General features: G+C 34.4%; 1 protein-coding gene across 1 annotated transcript in view; it reads right to left on the bottom strand.

The window, feature by feature from the left end:
- The window catches only part of LOC126810632 (synaptotagmin-1), a 39,537-nt gene that overhangs the window by 23,522 nt on the left and 2,174 nt on the right, over positions 1-13,841 (bottom strand). Inside the window, exon 2 of the mRNA XM_056098918.1 lies at positions 2,986-3,217. Within this exon, the coding sequence (XP_055954893.1) occupies positions 2,986-3,193 (208 nt within the window). The 5' untranslated portion in view covers positions 3,194-3,217. The remainder of the gene's footprint in view (positions 1-2,985; positions 3,218-13,841) is intronic.

Below are 13,841 nucleotides of genomic sequence, written 5' to 3'. Positions count from 1 at the left end.
CGCCCCCCCCACACACCCCATAAACAATACAATGGGGCATATGGAATTGATTATTCTGGATCTCACAGATCACAATACATTTCACCAAAATAGTGAGGCATTTTAATTTCATCTACTATGCCTTTGCACCATTTTTAGCCGTATTGAGAATTACTTATGATATATCGAGTTGTTAAGAATTTAAGATCTCTTATTCGTTCAGAAATGTTAATGTGGTCCGTTTTTACATTAACGCCTCTATGCCCGGCAACTTTTGTCGTATAGTCTAGTAGCCATGTCTAGCTTGCTTAGAAACACAGTTCCGCTACAAGGTGCTCCCTATTAAACAAACTATACATATTTGGAAAGCTTATAACACCAGGAACACAAATCCAAGTAAAATGTTTTAAGGCCAGATGGAAATTATGATAATTGTCAAGTAAATGTTATATTTATACTGACAATTGTGAAGTTGACATAAAATTACACATATAATACCTAGGATAGGACAGGCTTATCTTTGCTCCGTGAGGTGAACGACAAGGTTCTCTACAACCAGACTCGAAATTTCTTTTGAAAAAACTTGACTGTAATTTAAATGGTACTTTCTATAGTATATCCTGGTGATTTTAGCTTATGCGTATATCTTTAATAATTCATCAAAAACGACATAAATTCATGACTACGCAAGAACATTGACTAGTTTAGGGACCCCCGAAACTACCATACTCCTTTTGAGTGTCCATCCCTGAAAAGGGAGGCAAAAGATATGATGTTAAAATGATAATTCGTATATCATTTTACAGTTATATAAAAAAAAATGTTTCCTTTTTATCCAATGAACAATTTATTGTTAGTTCATGTAGAAAGATATGGTGCTTATAAACGTGTTGCTAATGTCCGTATTACATGGTAGACTTCAACGTATCATATAAACAATTGGTATTTATTTTACAAGTATAAAAAATGTTTCTGTTTTATCGAATGAACAATTTATTGTTAATTCGCGTGGAAAGATATGATGTTAAACATGTTACAAATTAACAACTGGTATATGAGTATTTTACAGCTAAAAGAATGTTTACGTTTAATCGAAAATTCCAATAAACAATTTATTTTTAAGTTGAAAGGAGTGTCCTACGGGTGGTAGGCCATATTAAATGCTGCTTGAATGTGTATTTTCATAAACTTTGTATGCAGATAGATTATTATACTGAAGGTTCGTCTGGATAGAAAATAAGATTTTGTGTGAAACAGGTGTCCTGGAAAAAATGGGTTCACTAACATCAAATATCTGGTTCTACAAATTGTATTTGTACCTTCTAAGCTAATACCCACCCATCCTAACTAGAAATTCGTTTTTCGTTAAATTATGTCGGCCATTTTGGAAATCGGACAGAACCCCAAGCGAAAATGACGTCACAGAAGTGACATAATCTCAAAATTGTCTTTTGACACAGAAACAACCCGTCCCCAAATATCGTTTCGATTGTGACACACTAGCTAAAGTTCACTATAAGTTTGTGCCCTGCCTCGCCAACGTTCAACATTTTAAATTTGACAGTCTACTTAAGACTTTTGTTGAGTTTGCGGCCACCGCAGCTGTATAACTTAAGAAGACCACACACATAATTTGGCTAAAATTACTCTGAACATGATTTGGTAGTAACCTTATAAAATGAATCATGAAAACCTGGAGAAAAAAATGCCAAAAGGTTGCTTTTTCCAGAATAATCTGTTGATTTGGAAAATATATGATTCATTCAACAACAAGTATCATATAGCACCTGAAGTAGCATTTTCTTGTGAACATTGTGAACCACATTCCATATCCATAGGTCGATCTTTTCAGAAGTTATGAAGGTTTCCCCGATGCGCTCAATTTCAATGAAATAGCGGCGGCCATTTTTAAAGATGGTCGCCAAAATGCAATTTAGCAAAGTAACCCGGAAGTCCATCAACCAAATTTCAACACTGCAGCCACCAGGCTAACTGAAAATCATGGTTGAATGTATTCATCAAATTGGTAATGATGTTCCAAAATCCCAGGTCTGTCACATGGACTAGTGGGAGGAAACCGGAGGACCCGGAGAAAACCCACGAGGTTGGACAGGCGACCCTACTCCTTGTCACGTACAACCGGGGATTCGAAACCACGCCAGTCAACTCAATGACAGACTTTATGATACAGCGCGTGCACGCTAACCATTCAGCCATCCACCCCCCCTAGCCTGGTTGGAGCTGACGTGCCATTAAACAATATTTCATTCATTCATTTTATTTTGTGAAAGTGGTAATGCTTCATTAAGCTAGATGTAATAATATCTATAGTACATGCATGCATGATAGTTCTTCCTACGCAAAACCCATAAACTTAATGAAATTTATCAAGTGAAATCGATGTTTATCAGTCAATAATTTTCAGCTGTCCCCACAACCAACTATTATTGTAAGTTCCTGACTCTTTGGAAACCTGAACAGCTGCAATTATGACAATAAAAAAAAAGAATATTTACTGCACATAATATATTGATTCAAAAAGATTACAGAAATTTATACCACTATAAACTTCAAAAATCCAACACTTAATCCTTGCATAACCCATACTAATATTTGTGACTGTCGTTCGTTCGTCTGTATGTATATGTCACATACATAAATCAAAATACGACATTCTCGATAACAAATTACAAAGAATTATTTTTGTTGGAGTCTGGTTATATTAAAGGGAATGGAAGCTTATAATTAACCTATTTCTTACCGGGAACTCATTTGACCCAATTCTGGCCCGTTAGTTTCAAAATGGAATAAGAACCCTGGTTGGCTGCTACACTTGGGCTGTCCAGAGACTGAAATTTGGTGTATAGGGGTAGCTCGAACTGAGGAGTTAAATAGGCCTGGGGGCGATGTACTACCACTTCTGGTTTCGGAGCCACGCTACTTCTGGTTCAGGGTTATACCCGTGCTATGCCGGGTCAACCGCTAGTATATCATAAGAAAACTTACATTTTTCAAATTGTTCCATAAATTTGTCTTTTAATTTGTCGAAGTTAGTCTGTTGAGGAGCGCTTGCAGTGCTATCATCACCTGATGTGGTAACACCGCTATCAGCGCCATCTGCTGGTGCTTGGGTCACTGTCTCAGCTACATTTTTTGCAACTTGCTCAGCTGCCCTCTGCACACGGTGCAGGTTCTCCATCGTTAAAATCCGCATCTTGATGTTTTAAGGCCCTGGGACCTACAAATATAGAAAAAATATTTTTATACAAAATGTACAAGTAATTTTTCAAGGCTATAAAATAAATGAAACAAGTCTATGAAATAAATGAAATAAAATGAAATGGGTTTAACGTCCTACTGTTCTGCCCCGACCGGGTTAATGAACAGAATGAATGAATGAATGCCACTGGGTTTAATGTCCTATTTATTTTTTATGGTACAGTACACTTCAAGCGGAAGTACTAAATTTCCCCGAGGTCCGACCTGGGCGGAAATGAAAAATCCCGGACGTCAGTTAATCAATCCGCTCTGGCCACGCTCAAAATTCCGCTCTAAAATTCCTCCACGAATTTAAATAAACCGCCGACCTCCGCGATTATTTTAATCTGCCGCCCACCGCGAAATTTTAAAAAGTCGGACTTTCCACGCATGTACAGTCGGCACATCCATAGCTGGTTTGAAATGGGTTTATTTACATGTGTAACTGGGCTAATGAAAAAGAACATACAGTATATGCGGTGTGCTATGAGGGAAATTTTGCCTGGATATCAACTGGATTCCATTTGTCATATGAGTTCTTTTACGTACACATCTTGATTTTTTGTCCCATCCGAATGACTAGACGCTGTTCCTCACAAAATAATGAACAAAAAGTATCGTACAATAACTGTGTTACTAGGTGGCAAAAACATGGCCACAAGCAGTTTGTGACAATTTGGGTAACTATCAAGCTTCATCTGTCACTGACATCAAACCGCACCCAACAGGTAGAGGTGTTTTAGGCTTCAAGAACATTTTGCAATAAATTGGTCCAGCAGGCCTCTTGAGTTTTAGCAAGATCAGTTAACAAAATACAAAATACAGATGTGACATCATCCTTTGATGTTGGCCTACCATTATTTCAAATAATGGTACGGGCAATGTGGCTTGCGTACATTATTTATATTAGTTGAAATATTGGACCTGTGTGACTTATTTCATTGAAATGAACATGCTGGATAGTGTCTGTATTTTAAGTTGTTTAATGGTCTCGAGATAAAGACATTGTGTAATATATAGATATACCCCTTATGCTAACGCACTCGTACAATATCAATATATTAATCAATGTTTCGCATTCGACCATTAAACTTCACATATTAATATTAGCCTAACTCAAGCAAATAATAATATTGGAGAATCAATATATTTTTCTCCTTTTAATAAGTTATAAATCTTGGAAAGCTCAGACTGGGAATATTTCATTTAAAGGGCCAATCCCGATAATATTTTGGAGAATAAAATTCCCTTAATATCCTCTACAATAGGGCCGAGCAACTAACTCAATATATGTGATACGTTTTCAAACAACTTAAACCCGTTAGTCTTCATCTGGAAATGGAAACCGGTGTCCCAAGCTGTATTATGCAGTGTTTGGATAAAACCAGACTTTTATTTTATAAAAAATAATGTGTATAGGTGAAATTTACTTTTCGTAATCAAGTAAAGCACATGGGTCATTCACTATATAGACCTCAAGGAACAGGAATCGATTATCAGGTCACCCAAGGAAAAAACTGACCCAAAATTTTAAACGGGTTACGTGTACGGATAAACTGTTTTGACATTCACGTCCAAACGAATCAATATTTTGAGCTAACATTTTGAGACAGGATAAAAATACCATTCCTCTATATTTTGGCGCTTAAATTTCATACGTAGTCGGACTTTTATTTTTGAGATGCTGTTCAAATCGGGATTGTCCCTTTAAAATCCAGAATATTAACTTTATGGCAACATAAATTGAAACTAAATACAAAAGTTATGTCGATATTATTTTTAATCGTTTAAATGACATAGACTGTAAGCTAACACAACATCTTCGTCAATAAATCATTACCACAATAAATTTATTGTATTGAAACTTATTTAGAATCTATTTTTATATGCTCTGATGTCATCAATAATCGTGTATTGTGTAAAACTGTTCATGGAGAGAAATCAGTATCAGAAGTAGACTTGTTCAATAAGTATAATTATGTCTTAATAATATAGAATTCTATTAACTAGATATTTATTGATTTAATTATGTAAATGTGTAATATAAAAAAGATGTCCTACACTTAATTAACTTTATTCTGTATTTTTATAACAATAATAGTTTTACAGCATGCATGATTTAATAAGAAGGTCTAATGCAGATGTGTTGTGAAAAGAACCAGATAAGGAAACTTTCATTCTAATTTTTCAAATCCTAACCATAATGATACAATACAGCTACAGCTTATTTCTTATTTTATCAAGATTTATCAAGATTTATTAAGATTTATCAAGATTTAAATTAAGGAGACATAAAAATCCATAATTGTATTTTTCCTATATACTGTTATTCATATATTTACGAAGCCCCAACATGGGAATGAAAAATAAATAACAGCAAAGAAAATAACAAAACAAGACAAGGGACTTAAAATATCAAGTTACTTTTTAAACTTCCTGGTGAACCATTAATGAAATGAAATGGGTTTATAATGTCTTAATGTTCTGCTCCATCTGGTCTAATGAAGACGGGCATATACCATACAGTGTGCTATAAGGGAAATTTTGCCCGGGCAGCGGCACTATAGCCTACTCTTATATCGCATTCCAACAGCCAAGGGATTTTTTACATGCATGCCAATGTATACACAGGACCTTGGTTTTGCTTCCTATCCGAATGAGTAGACAGCTGTCCTTGTCAGGCCCCCTGTCCTGCACCACTGACAAGGTGGAAACTACATCGGAAAATCCTGATGAACTTTCTTGGCCAATGCAGGGATCGAACACGCGACCTCCAGTCTAAGTGAGCCAGTATCTAAAAATGTCCGTAACATTGAATATAACCCAATTTAATGGAAATCAACAAATAAATGGAAGCTATTATTATTCTATCAATCCTAAGCAAGTGATGAGGTTGAGAATATATAACATTCAGTAACAATTGAACACTTGACACCAAAACTGGGGTTATAGCAATAGTTGACTATTTTAGCAGAGTAAAAATTACAAATTGATTTTATTTGAAATCAATTGGTTTATATTTAATTACAGAATCATACAAACACTCGATACTAAAGGATTTAGTATCTAACACAAAATATCACGATAAATAACCCCTACATAATCCAATATAATACCTTAAGAAGCTTGGGTAATGATAATGGGTTATATACTGTTTATACATAAATATATACATTACAACATATTCACCAAGCCTTAAGACATCCGCATAGTCATTATCTATTATAATGCTGTATATCCAATAGAGGATATATGTGGGCGGGTATGTTTTTTTATGTCTTTCTATAGGCAGGAGTCTTAATATCATTAGACCCAAGGCAATGTATGAGCTCACACATACGTGACTAAGTTACATAACCAATATTTAGTATGGCATTCTTCTCAGTACAACCAGTATATTATGTACGTATTATTTTTATAATTTACAATAGAAACCATAGGCAGTATGCAAATAATTTGTTGCCTGGCAACAATCCTTATAAAATTACAAGATTGCAAATCTAGAGATGAAATTCTTTTTATTAAAATGACCTTTTTATTATATCTGAAGTGAGAAGAACGAACACAATAATTGAAGATTTGACAAGTTTGGGAAAGGGCAAAGAATGAATGAAATGAAATGGGGTTTAAAGTCCCCAATACCAGGAGCGAATCCCTGCAACTCCAGACTAGTGAGCCAGCATCTTACCCACCGTGGCTCCCCAATCTGCAATTGACCTTTTTTTATTATATTTGAAACGAGAAGACGGAATACGTTAATTGAAGATTTGATGAGTTTGGAAAAGGGTAAAGCATGTCATTTGGAGCAGTATTGTAAAGTCTTTTATACTTGACCATTTTATATGTTAAGTGATGAAGTTAATGATATTTTTAAATGTCACACCTTTAATAGTGGATTAAGATCAATTCTCAATTGCCTCTCAATATCGCACGCCTGTAGGATGTTTTAATTAAAAGAAAGCTGATAGTCAACATATTGATAGCTTATTGCAGTTTGTAGTTAGGAATTTAAACAATATTTCACTGATCTATCCCAATCACAGTTATTGTTTTAAAGTAATTTGTTGGAGAAAGATCTTCTTATGCTGAGGATTATCCAGTGCAGAACAATAATGAAAATACAATAACCTCTCCAACATCATGTAGTTTAGGTTAACCCTTCCATCTGTACTGAGAGATATATTATATTATATATAATCCAGAAATTACTGGAGTTGAATCCCAGTTGCTTTCAATTTGGTAAGATATAAAAAATCAATAGCAATTTTAGGGCATCGGGAATGTAAACGCCTGTGGAGTGGTTTTGTATCACATACAGATGCTATCAATGCTATGTTCTAACAGAGAGAGAGAGAGAAAGAGAGAGAGGGAGAGGGAGAGAGAGAGAGAGAGAGAGAGAGGGTTTAACTTCCACTCGACACAAATAGGTAATTTCCAGACTAACACATGGTTCAATTTTATTTCCATAATTCGCTTGCGCGTAGGGGTCTTTAGCAGTGGGAGGAAACCGGAGGACCCGGAGTAAACCCACGAGGTTGGACAGGTGACCCTACTCCTTGTCATGTACAACCAGGGAATCGAAACCATGCCAGTTGACTCAATGACAGACCTTATGATACAGCACGCACGTGCTAAGCATTCGGCCATCCAACCCGCCATCATTACAAGGGATGTCGTGCCCAACTCAAGACACCAACACCACTTAACTACACTATTAACTGCACGATAGCAATACAATAACACTATATATGTTCAGCTATATAGTAAAACAATAACACTATTTATGTTCAGCCATAATAAATCAATGACTTGCAGATGTAAAGGAACTGCGGACAATACAGAAAGTTGTTGTAGCTGAGAAAAAAATTCATTCTCTTAAAATGTCAAGAATATCTGTTACTGTAATTGACAGCATTGTATGAATGTCAGGTACCAAGGTACTTTGCTTTAGGATATGTTGTCGTTTGAAAAGAAAGTTTGAAGTATCAATACTAATTCTTTTTATTCGAACCAGCTCACATAAGTGACAATTGAGAATGTTGTTGTTTTTAGAGTTTAATGTCCGCTTCCATCAAGGGTGACATCACAAACAAGTCTTATTTTATTATATTTTTCACATGTGTGGGGGTCTTTTCTGTGGGAGGTTAAGCATGTACTCTTATCTCAAAGTCACATACGCTCACACTAGGGTTCGAAACCACAATCCTATGCCCGACATGACCGGCAGCTAGAGATCCAAGCGCAACACTTTAGACCACTAAAGATCACAAACAAGTCTTATTTTATTATATTTTTCACATGTGTGGGGGTCTTTTCTGTGGGAGGTTAAGCATGTACTCTTATCTCCAAGTCACATACGCTCACACTAGGGTTCGAAACCACAATCCTATGCCTGACATGACCGGCAGCTAGAGATCCAAGCGCAACACTTTAGACCACTAAACATACATTAGTTAAGAGTTGGCCATTCTTGCTATAATAATTCAAAAATAGATGATAAAAAAAGAAAATGTTGAAAATTTCAGTCTGATTACTTTGGTCTGAACGGAATTGTTACTGTTGGAAGTTTGGACTAGAAATAGGCATCAATTGTGTCTGCACCATCTATAAGAATTGGCAATTGTTTGATTGGCAGACGATAACTCCACCCACATATTCTCGATTATCAAGTGACATGATCAATGGCTATGGTAGCCTTGCTTGGCAGGCCTTTCATAAGCAGTGTTTGGTAGTGACATCAGCAACTAACAGTAAACGTTAGATTGATTTAATTTTAAATGGACGACTTTTTAAATCCAACCGAGTGTCTACAGAGTTGATTTTGAGCTTGTCGTGTAAATAAAGGTCTAATTAATAATTTCTATAACATCTGAAGCCTATATATAAAGACTTGCAATAGGCAGATTTAGCGCTTGTATAATGTATGTTTAAATACCGTTACTATAGAACAAGATATGATATCTGTCTATTCTAATCAATAATATCTGTACAGTATAATTTTCACTGGTCAATAATTACATGACAGACTGATCAATATCGTTGACAACACAACAATAATGTAATTATCATATATCTATACTAGTGTATTAATTCTTTGTTCAACAGGCAAGAAGCCACTCTGTTATAATATTAGAAATTTATATTACGCATTTATATCGCCATCATTTCAATATGCATTTATATCGCCTATATCAATATTCATTTATATCACCATCATTTCAATATTCAATATTCTTTATATCACCATCTGTAATTTCAATACGCATTTATATCTACAGCAATAATTTCAATAGGCATTTATATCGCCATCATCAATTTCAATTTATATCGCCATTATTAATTTCAATACGCATTTATATCGCCATCATTAATTTCAATATATCGCCATCATTAATTTCAATGCGCATTTATATTACAGCATTTTTTAAATAGACAATATGAATATATTGCATTTATCGTAATACCTATTTATCTCAACTTTATTAACTTCAATACGCATTTACACTGACAGCCTTATACGCATTTATATCAACATCATTACTTTTCAATAGGCATTTATCTCAACTTCATCAATTTCAATACGCATTTACAGTGACAGCCTTTATACAAATTTATAGCAACATCATTAATTTTTAAAAAACTCATTTATATCGCCACCATTTTAATTTCAATACCCATTTACCTCAACCTCCTTAATATCAATACGCATTTTATACAGAAAAGTACGATATTAAAATTCATTTATTTCAGCACCAGTAGTTTAAAAATGGTTTATATATCGACCCCATGTTTCATCGGAAGCAATTTGATTCCAACTGTAACTTCATGAGATGTATATAGATAGTCAACGTAAGTCTTCTAACAGCACTGTTCGCTCATAAATGTCAATTGACCCAAATTATGTATTTTTTTTTGTGTCTGCCCACATACATGAAGGAACAAACTTAAGTAGAAAATCAATACAAATAGCCAACAAACAGCCTTCCTATCACCATACTGTTCTAAACATACTTCAACATAACTATATTCTATTATAGCTGATTTTATAACCACATACTGTATATAAGCTTGTGCTCTGCAGAATTTTGTAATAGAAAGAGAGAGAGAGAGAGAGAGAGAGAGAGATGGGGTTTTATGTTCACTCGACACATTCATTTTGGGACTAGCACATAGTTCAATTTTATTTAAATAATTCGCTTGCGCAGGGGGGGGGGGTATTTAGCAGTGGGAGAAAACAGGAGAAAACCTAGGAGGTTGGACAGGCGACCCTACTCCTTGTCACGTACAACCGGTGAATCAAAACCATGCCAGTTGACTCAATGACAGACCTTATGATACAGCGCGCACGATGCCCATGCTTACCATTCGGCAATCCAACCCCCTTGACTATATTCTATCATAGCTGATTTTATAACCACATATAAAAAATATAAGCTTGTTATCTCTTATATCTGTAATAAATATATACTTTATATAAATATATACTTTATATAAATACTTTATATCAATACTTTATACAAAATCAATAGAACTACTCTAATTTAACAATCATGTACTGTCATTCATAAAAAAACCTGTGCTTTCTAAATAAGGTCAATTCTATACCACTCGGTGAATGGAAATCAATACATTTCAGAAAAGATATAATCTAGACAATGTAGAAGCAGAGCACAAGCGTGGTCCCTGGATAGAAATGTACAAACACATCCACAAGAGAGAGACACAACCTTCAAATTGTTGTCTCAAGTTGTCCATAACATTTATAATAAAGCAGAAACTTCTAAACCTGTATTCTTGGGCTATACTATATACCGAAAAACACCGGAAAACTACCAGAAAACACCATGTTATACTGAATACTGGAAAACACTGGAAAAACACTAAATACCGGAAAACACACTAAATACCAGAAAACAACCGGAAAACTACCAGAAAACACCATGTTATACTGAATACCGGGAAACACCGCAAAAACACTAAATACCGGAAAACACACTAAATACCGGAAAACACCCTAAATAGGTAACCCGGAGAAGGGCTATACTATAAACCGGAAACTAACCCTAACCCAGGCACACAGAGGACCAGGCTCCCGGTTACCTATTTAGGGTATTTTCCGGTATTTAGTGTGTTTTCCGGTATTTAGTGTTTTTCCGGTATTCAGTATAAAATGGTGCTTTCTAGTTGTTTTTTTCCGGTATTTTCTGGTTGTTTTCCAGTGTTTTCCGGTATTCTTTGGGACCTTAAAAAGCACATATTGATTTAATATGAATATAAACTGATTCTTTAAATTTTGATTGTAATTTCTAATCAATTATGTTCAATGAAATATGTACATGGCAGTTGTTTGTGCCAGGTTAGTACAATTTACAAATATATCCCTAATAGCAAATGCAGGTGGACTGCACCACACACAATTACATAAAACAAATCTACGGACAAGACACAATACGCAGAAATCACAAACAAACGTACATATCAGATAACACAACATCAATATTGATTAAAATGGACTAATATTGAATTCTAATTCCTGTTTTTAATGTTGAAAGTATGGATAATATTGTGTTAAAACTATACACCCTTTAAGAAGATGGGAAGTTGGATGTATCATAAGGTCTGTCATTGAGTCAACTGGCGTGGCTTCGATTCCCTGGTTGTACATGACAAGGAGTAGGGTCGCCTGTCCAACCTTGTGTGTTTTCTCCCACTGCTAAAGACCCCTACGCGCAAGCGAATTATTGAAATAAAATTAAACCATATGTTAGTCCTGAAATGACATAGTTTGTGTCGAGTGGATGTTAAACCCCATTTCTCTCTCTCTCCCTTAAAGAGGACTACAAACTTAACATCAACCATTCCAAATGTAGTTTATGGTTGAATTTGTAACAAAATTACACCATATGTTATTCCCGAAATGACCTAGTTTGTGTTGAGTTGATCTCTCTCTCTCTCTCTCTCTCAGAAGACTACGAACTTAACATCAACCATTCCAAATATAGATTAAGGTTTAATTTAAAACAAAATTAAACCATGTGTTAGTCACGAAACGACCTAGTTTGTGTTGAGTGGATCTCTCTCTCGAGTGGACTTAAACCATCTCTCCCTCTCTCTCTCTCAGAAGACTACAAATTTAACATCAATCATTCCAAATATAGATTATTTTTTGTTTCCATCTCATTAAGACTCACTAATCAGATGAATAAAGAGAGAAGGGGGATCACTTGCACACAATAACATGTTCTAGAAATCTCATTATTTCCATTAAAACTTTTCCTTTGAGAAAAGGAAGCATAAAGCATACATTAATTTTTAATTATTTCATTCCAGCCATTGAACAATATTCTAGTATTTTGGTTTTAAAAGATTATCTTTTTATTTGTCACTTCATGCTGTTTTTTAAATTATTATACGGTGATTTTAAAAATGTTAATATCAGATCTTTGCCCAATTTAAATAAAGAGCCGATATTAATGTCTAAGAGATTATACCTGAATTATAACATATTTCACAATTTAAATCTTTTTATTTACTTCGCAAATAGAATTATAATGTTACAAACTACATTAGTTGATCTTGAAAAGTTGATTTGAAAAATTACAAAAAAAGAGTGGACCTATTTCGACATTTAAAAAGATACAATTATTTAGCAACCCACTAAGATATATTCTGTATTTTTCAGCTTCATTAATGATCTCACATTCCTCAATAGAAAATATCATCATGAATATCATGTCTCGCAATTTTCAGCTAAAATGTTTACATGTGATAATCTAGCTGAAAAGTTCAAGGTTCGTTCAATGTCAAGGTTTCCGTGGAGGTGTCCATGTTTGATTTGAGTGTGTTTGTGTCACTGTTTCTGATTGAACAGCACTATTGTTCATAGGTCTGCGGTAAAAGGCAATAATGTACCTATAAGTTCGGGAATTTCAGACTAATGTAGCAGGGGCTAGATGTTGTTTAACTTGCGGTTGTTACTTCAGGAACATGCCATGCATATGTCAGGACAGTTTCTAAAATGAAAACATTGTCCACGTGCCCGATTCATATGTTTGTTTGTCTTATAATTAATTCCGATTATAACCAAATCTAATATTATATTTAAATACATGTATTTAAATACCTACAAACACCTGTTTGCTTTAATTTACAATTATTAATGTATTCAACAAATCCACATTACTGTAGTAACAGATGTTGAAAGTCTGATAATGTGAAGTAATATAATCATAATATCAAGAAACATGTTTTATAAATGACCGTCTAAGCTGTTTCTTAACGTTGTTTTTGTGAGAAAAACCTAACTTTTAAAATATCAAGAATGGCCATCTAAGCTGTTTCTTAAGGTTGTTTTTGTGAGAAAAGCCTAACTTTTAAAATATCAAGAAATATGTTTATAAATGGCCATCTAAGCTGTTTTTTAACGTTATTTTTGTGAAAAAAAAAACAACTTTTAAAACAAAATAATTCTTCTTAAAAAATTAAACAAACCGATTAAAAGAAAGCCTCAATTTAACCAGAGTTAGTCTGTTGTGTAATCATCATTATATGCTTTACATGATTTCAAGATTATACATGCTGTAACAGTGTAAATAGAAAAACCT

Source organism: Patella vulgata, chromosome 2 (assembly GCF_932274485.2).
Source record: "Patella vulgata chromosome 2, xgPatVulg1.2, whole genome shotgun sequence".
Lineage (NCBI taxonomy): Eukaryota > Metazoa > Mollusca > Gastropoda > Patellidae > Patella > Patella vulgata.
Note: the sequence above shows the minus strand (reverse complement) of the source record. Positions and strands in the feature narration are given on the sequence as shown.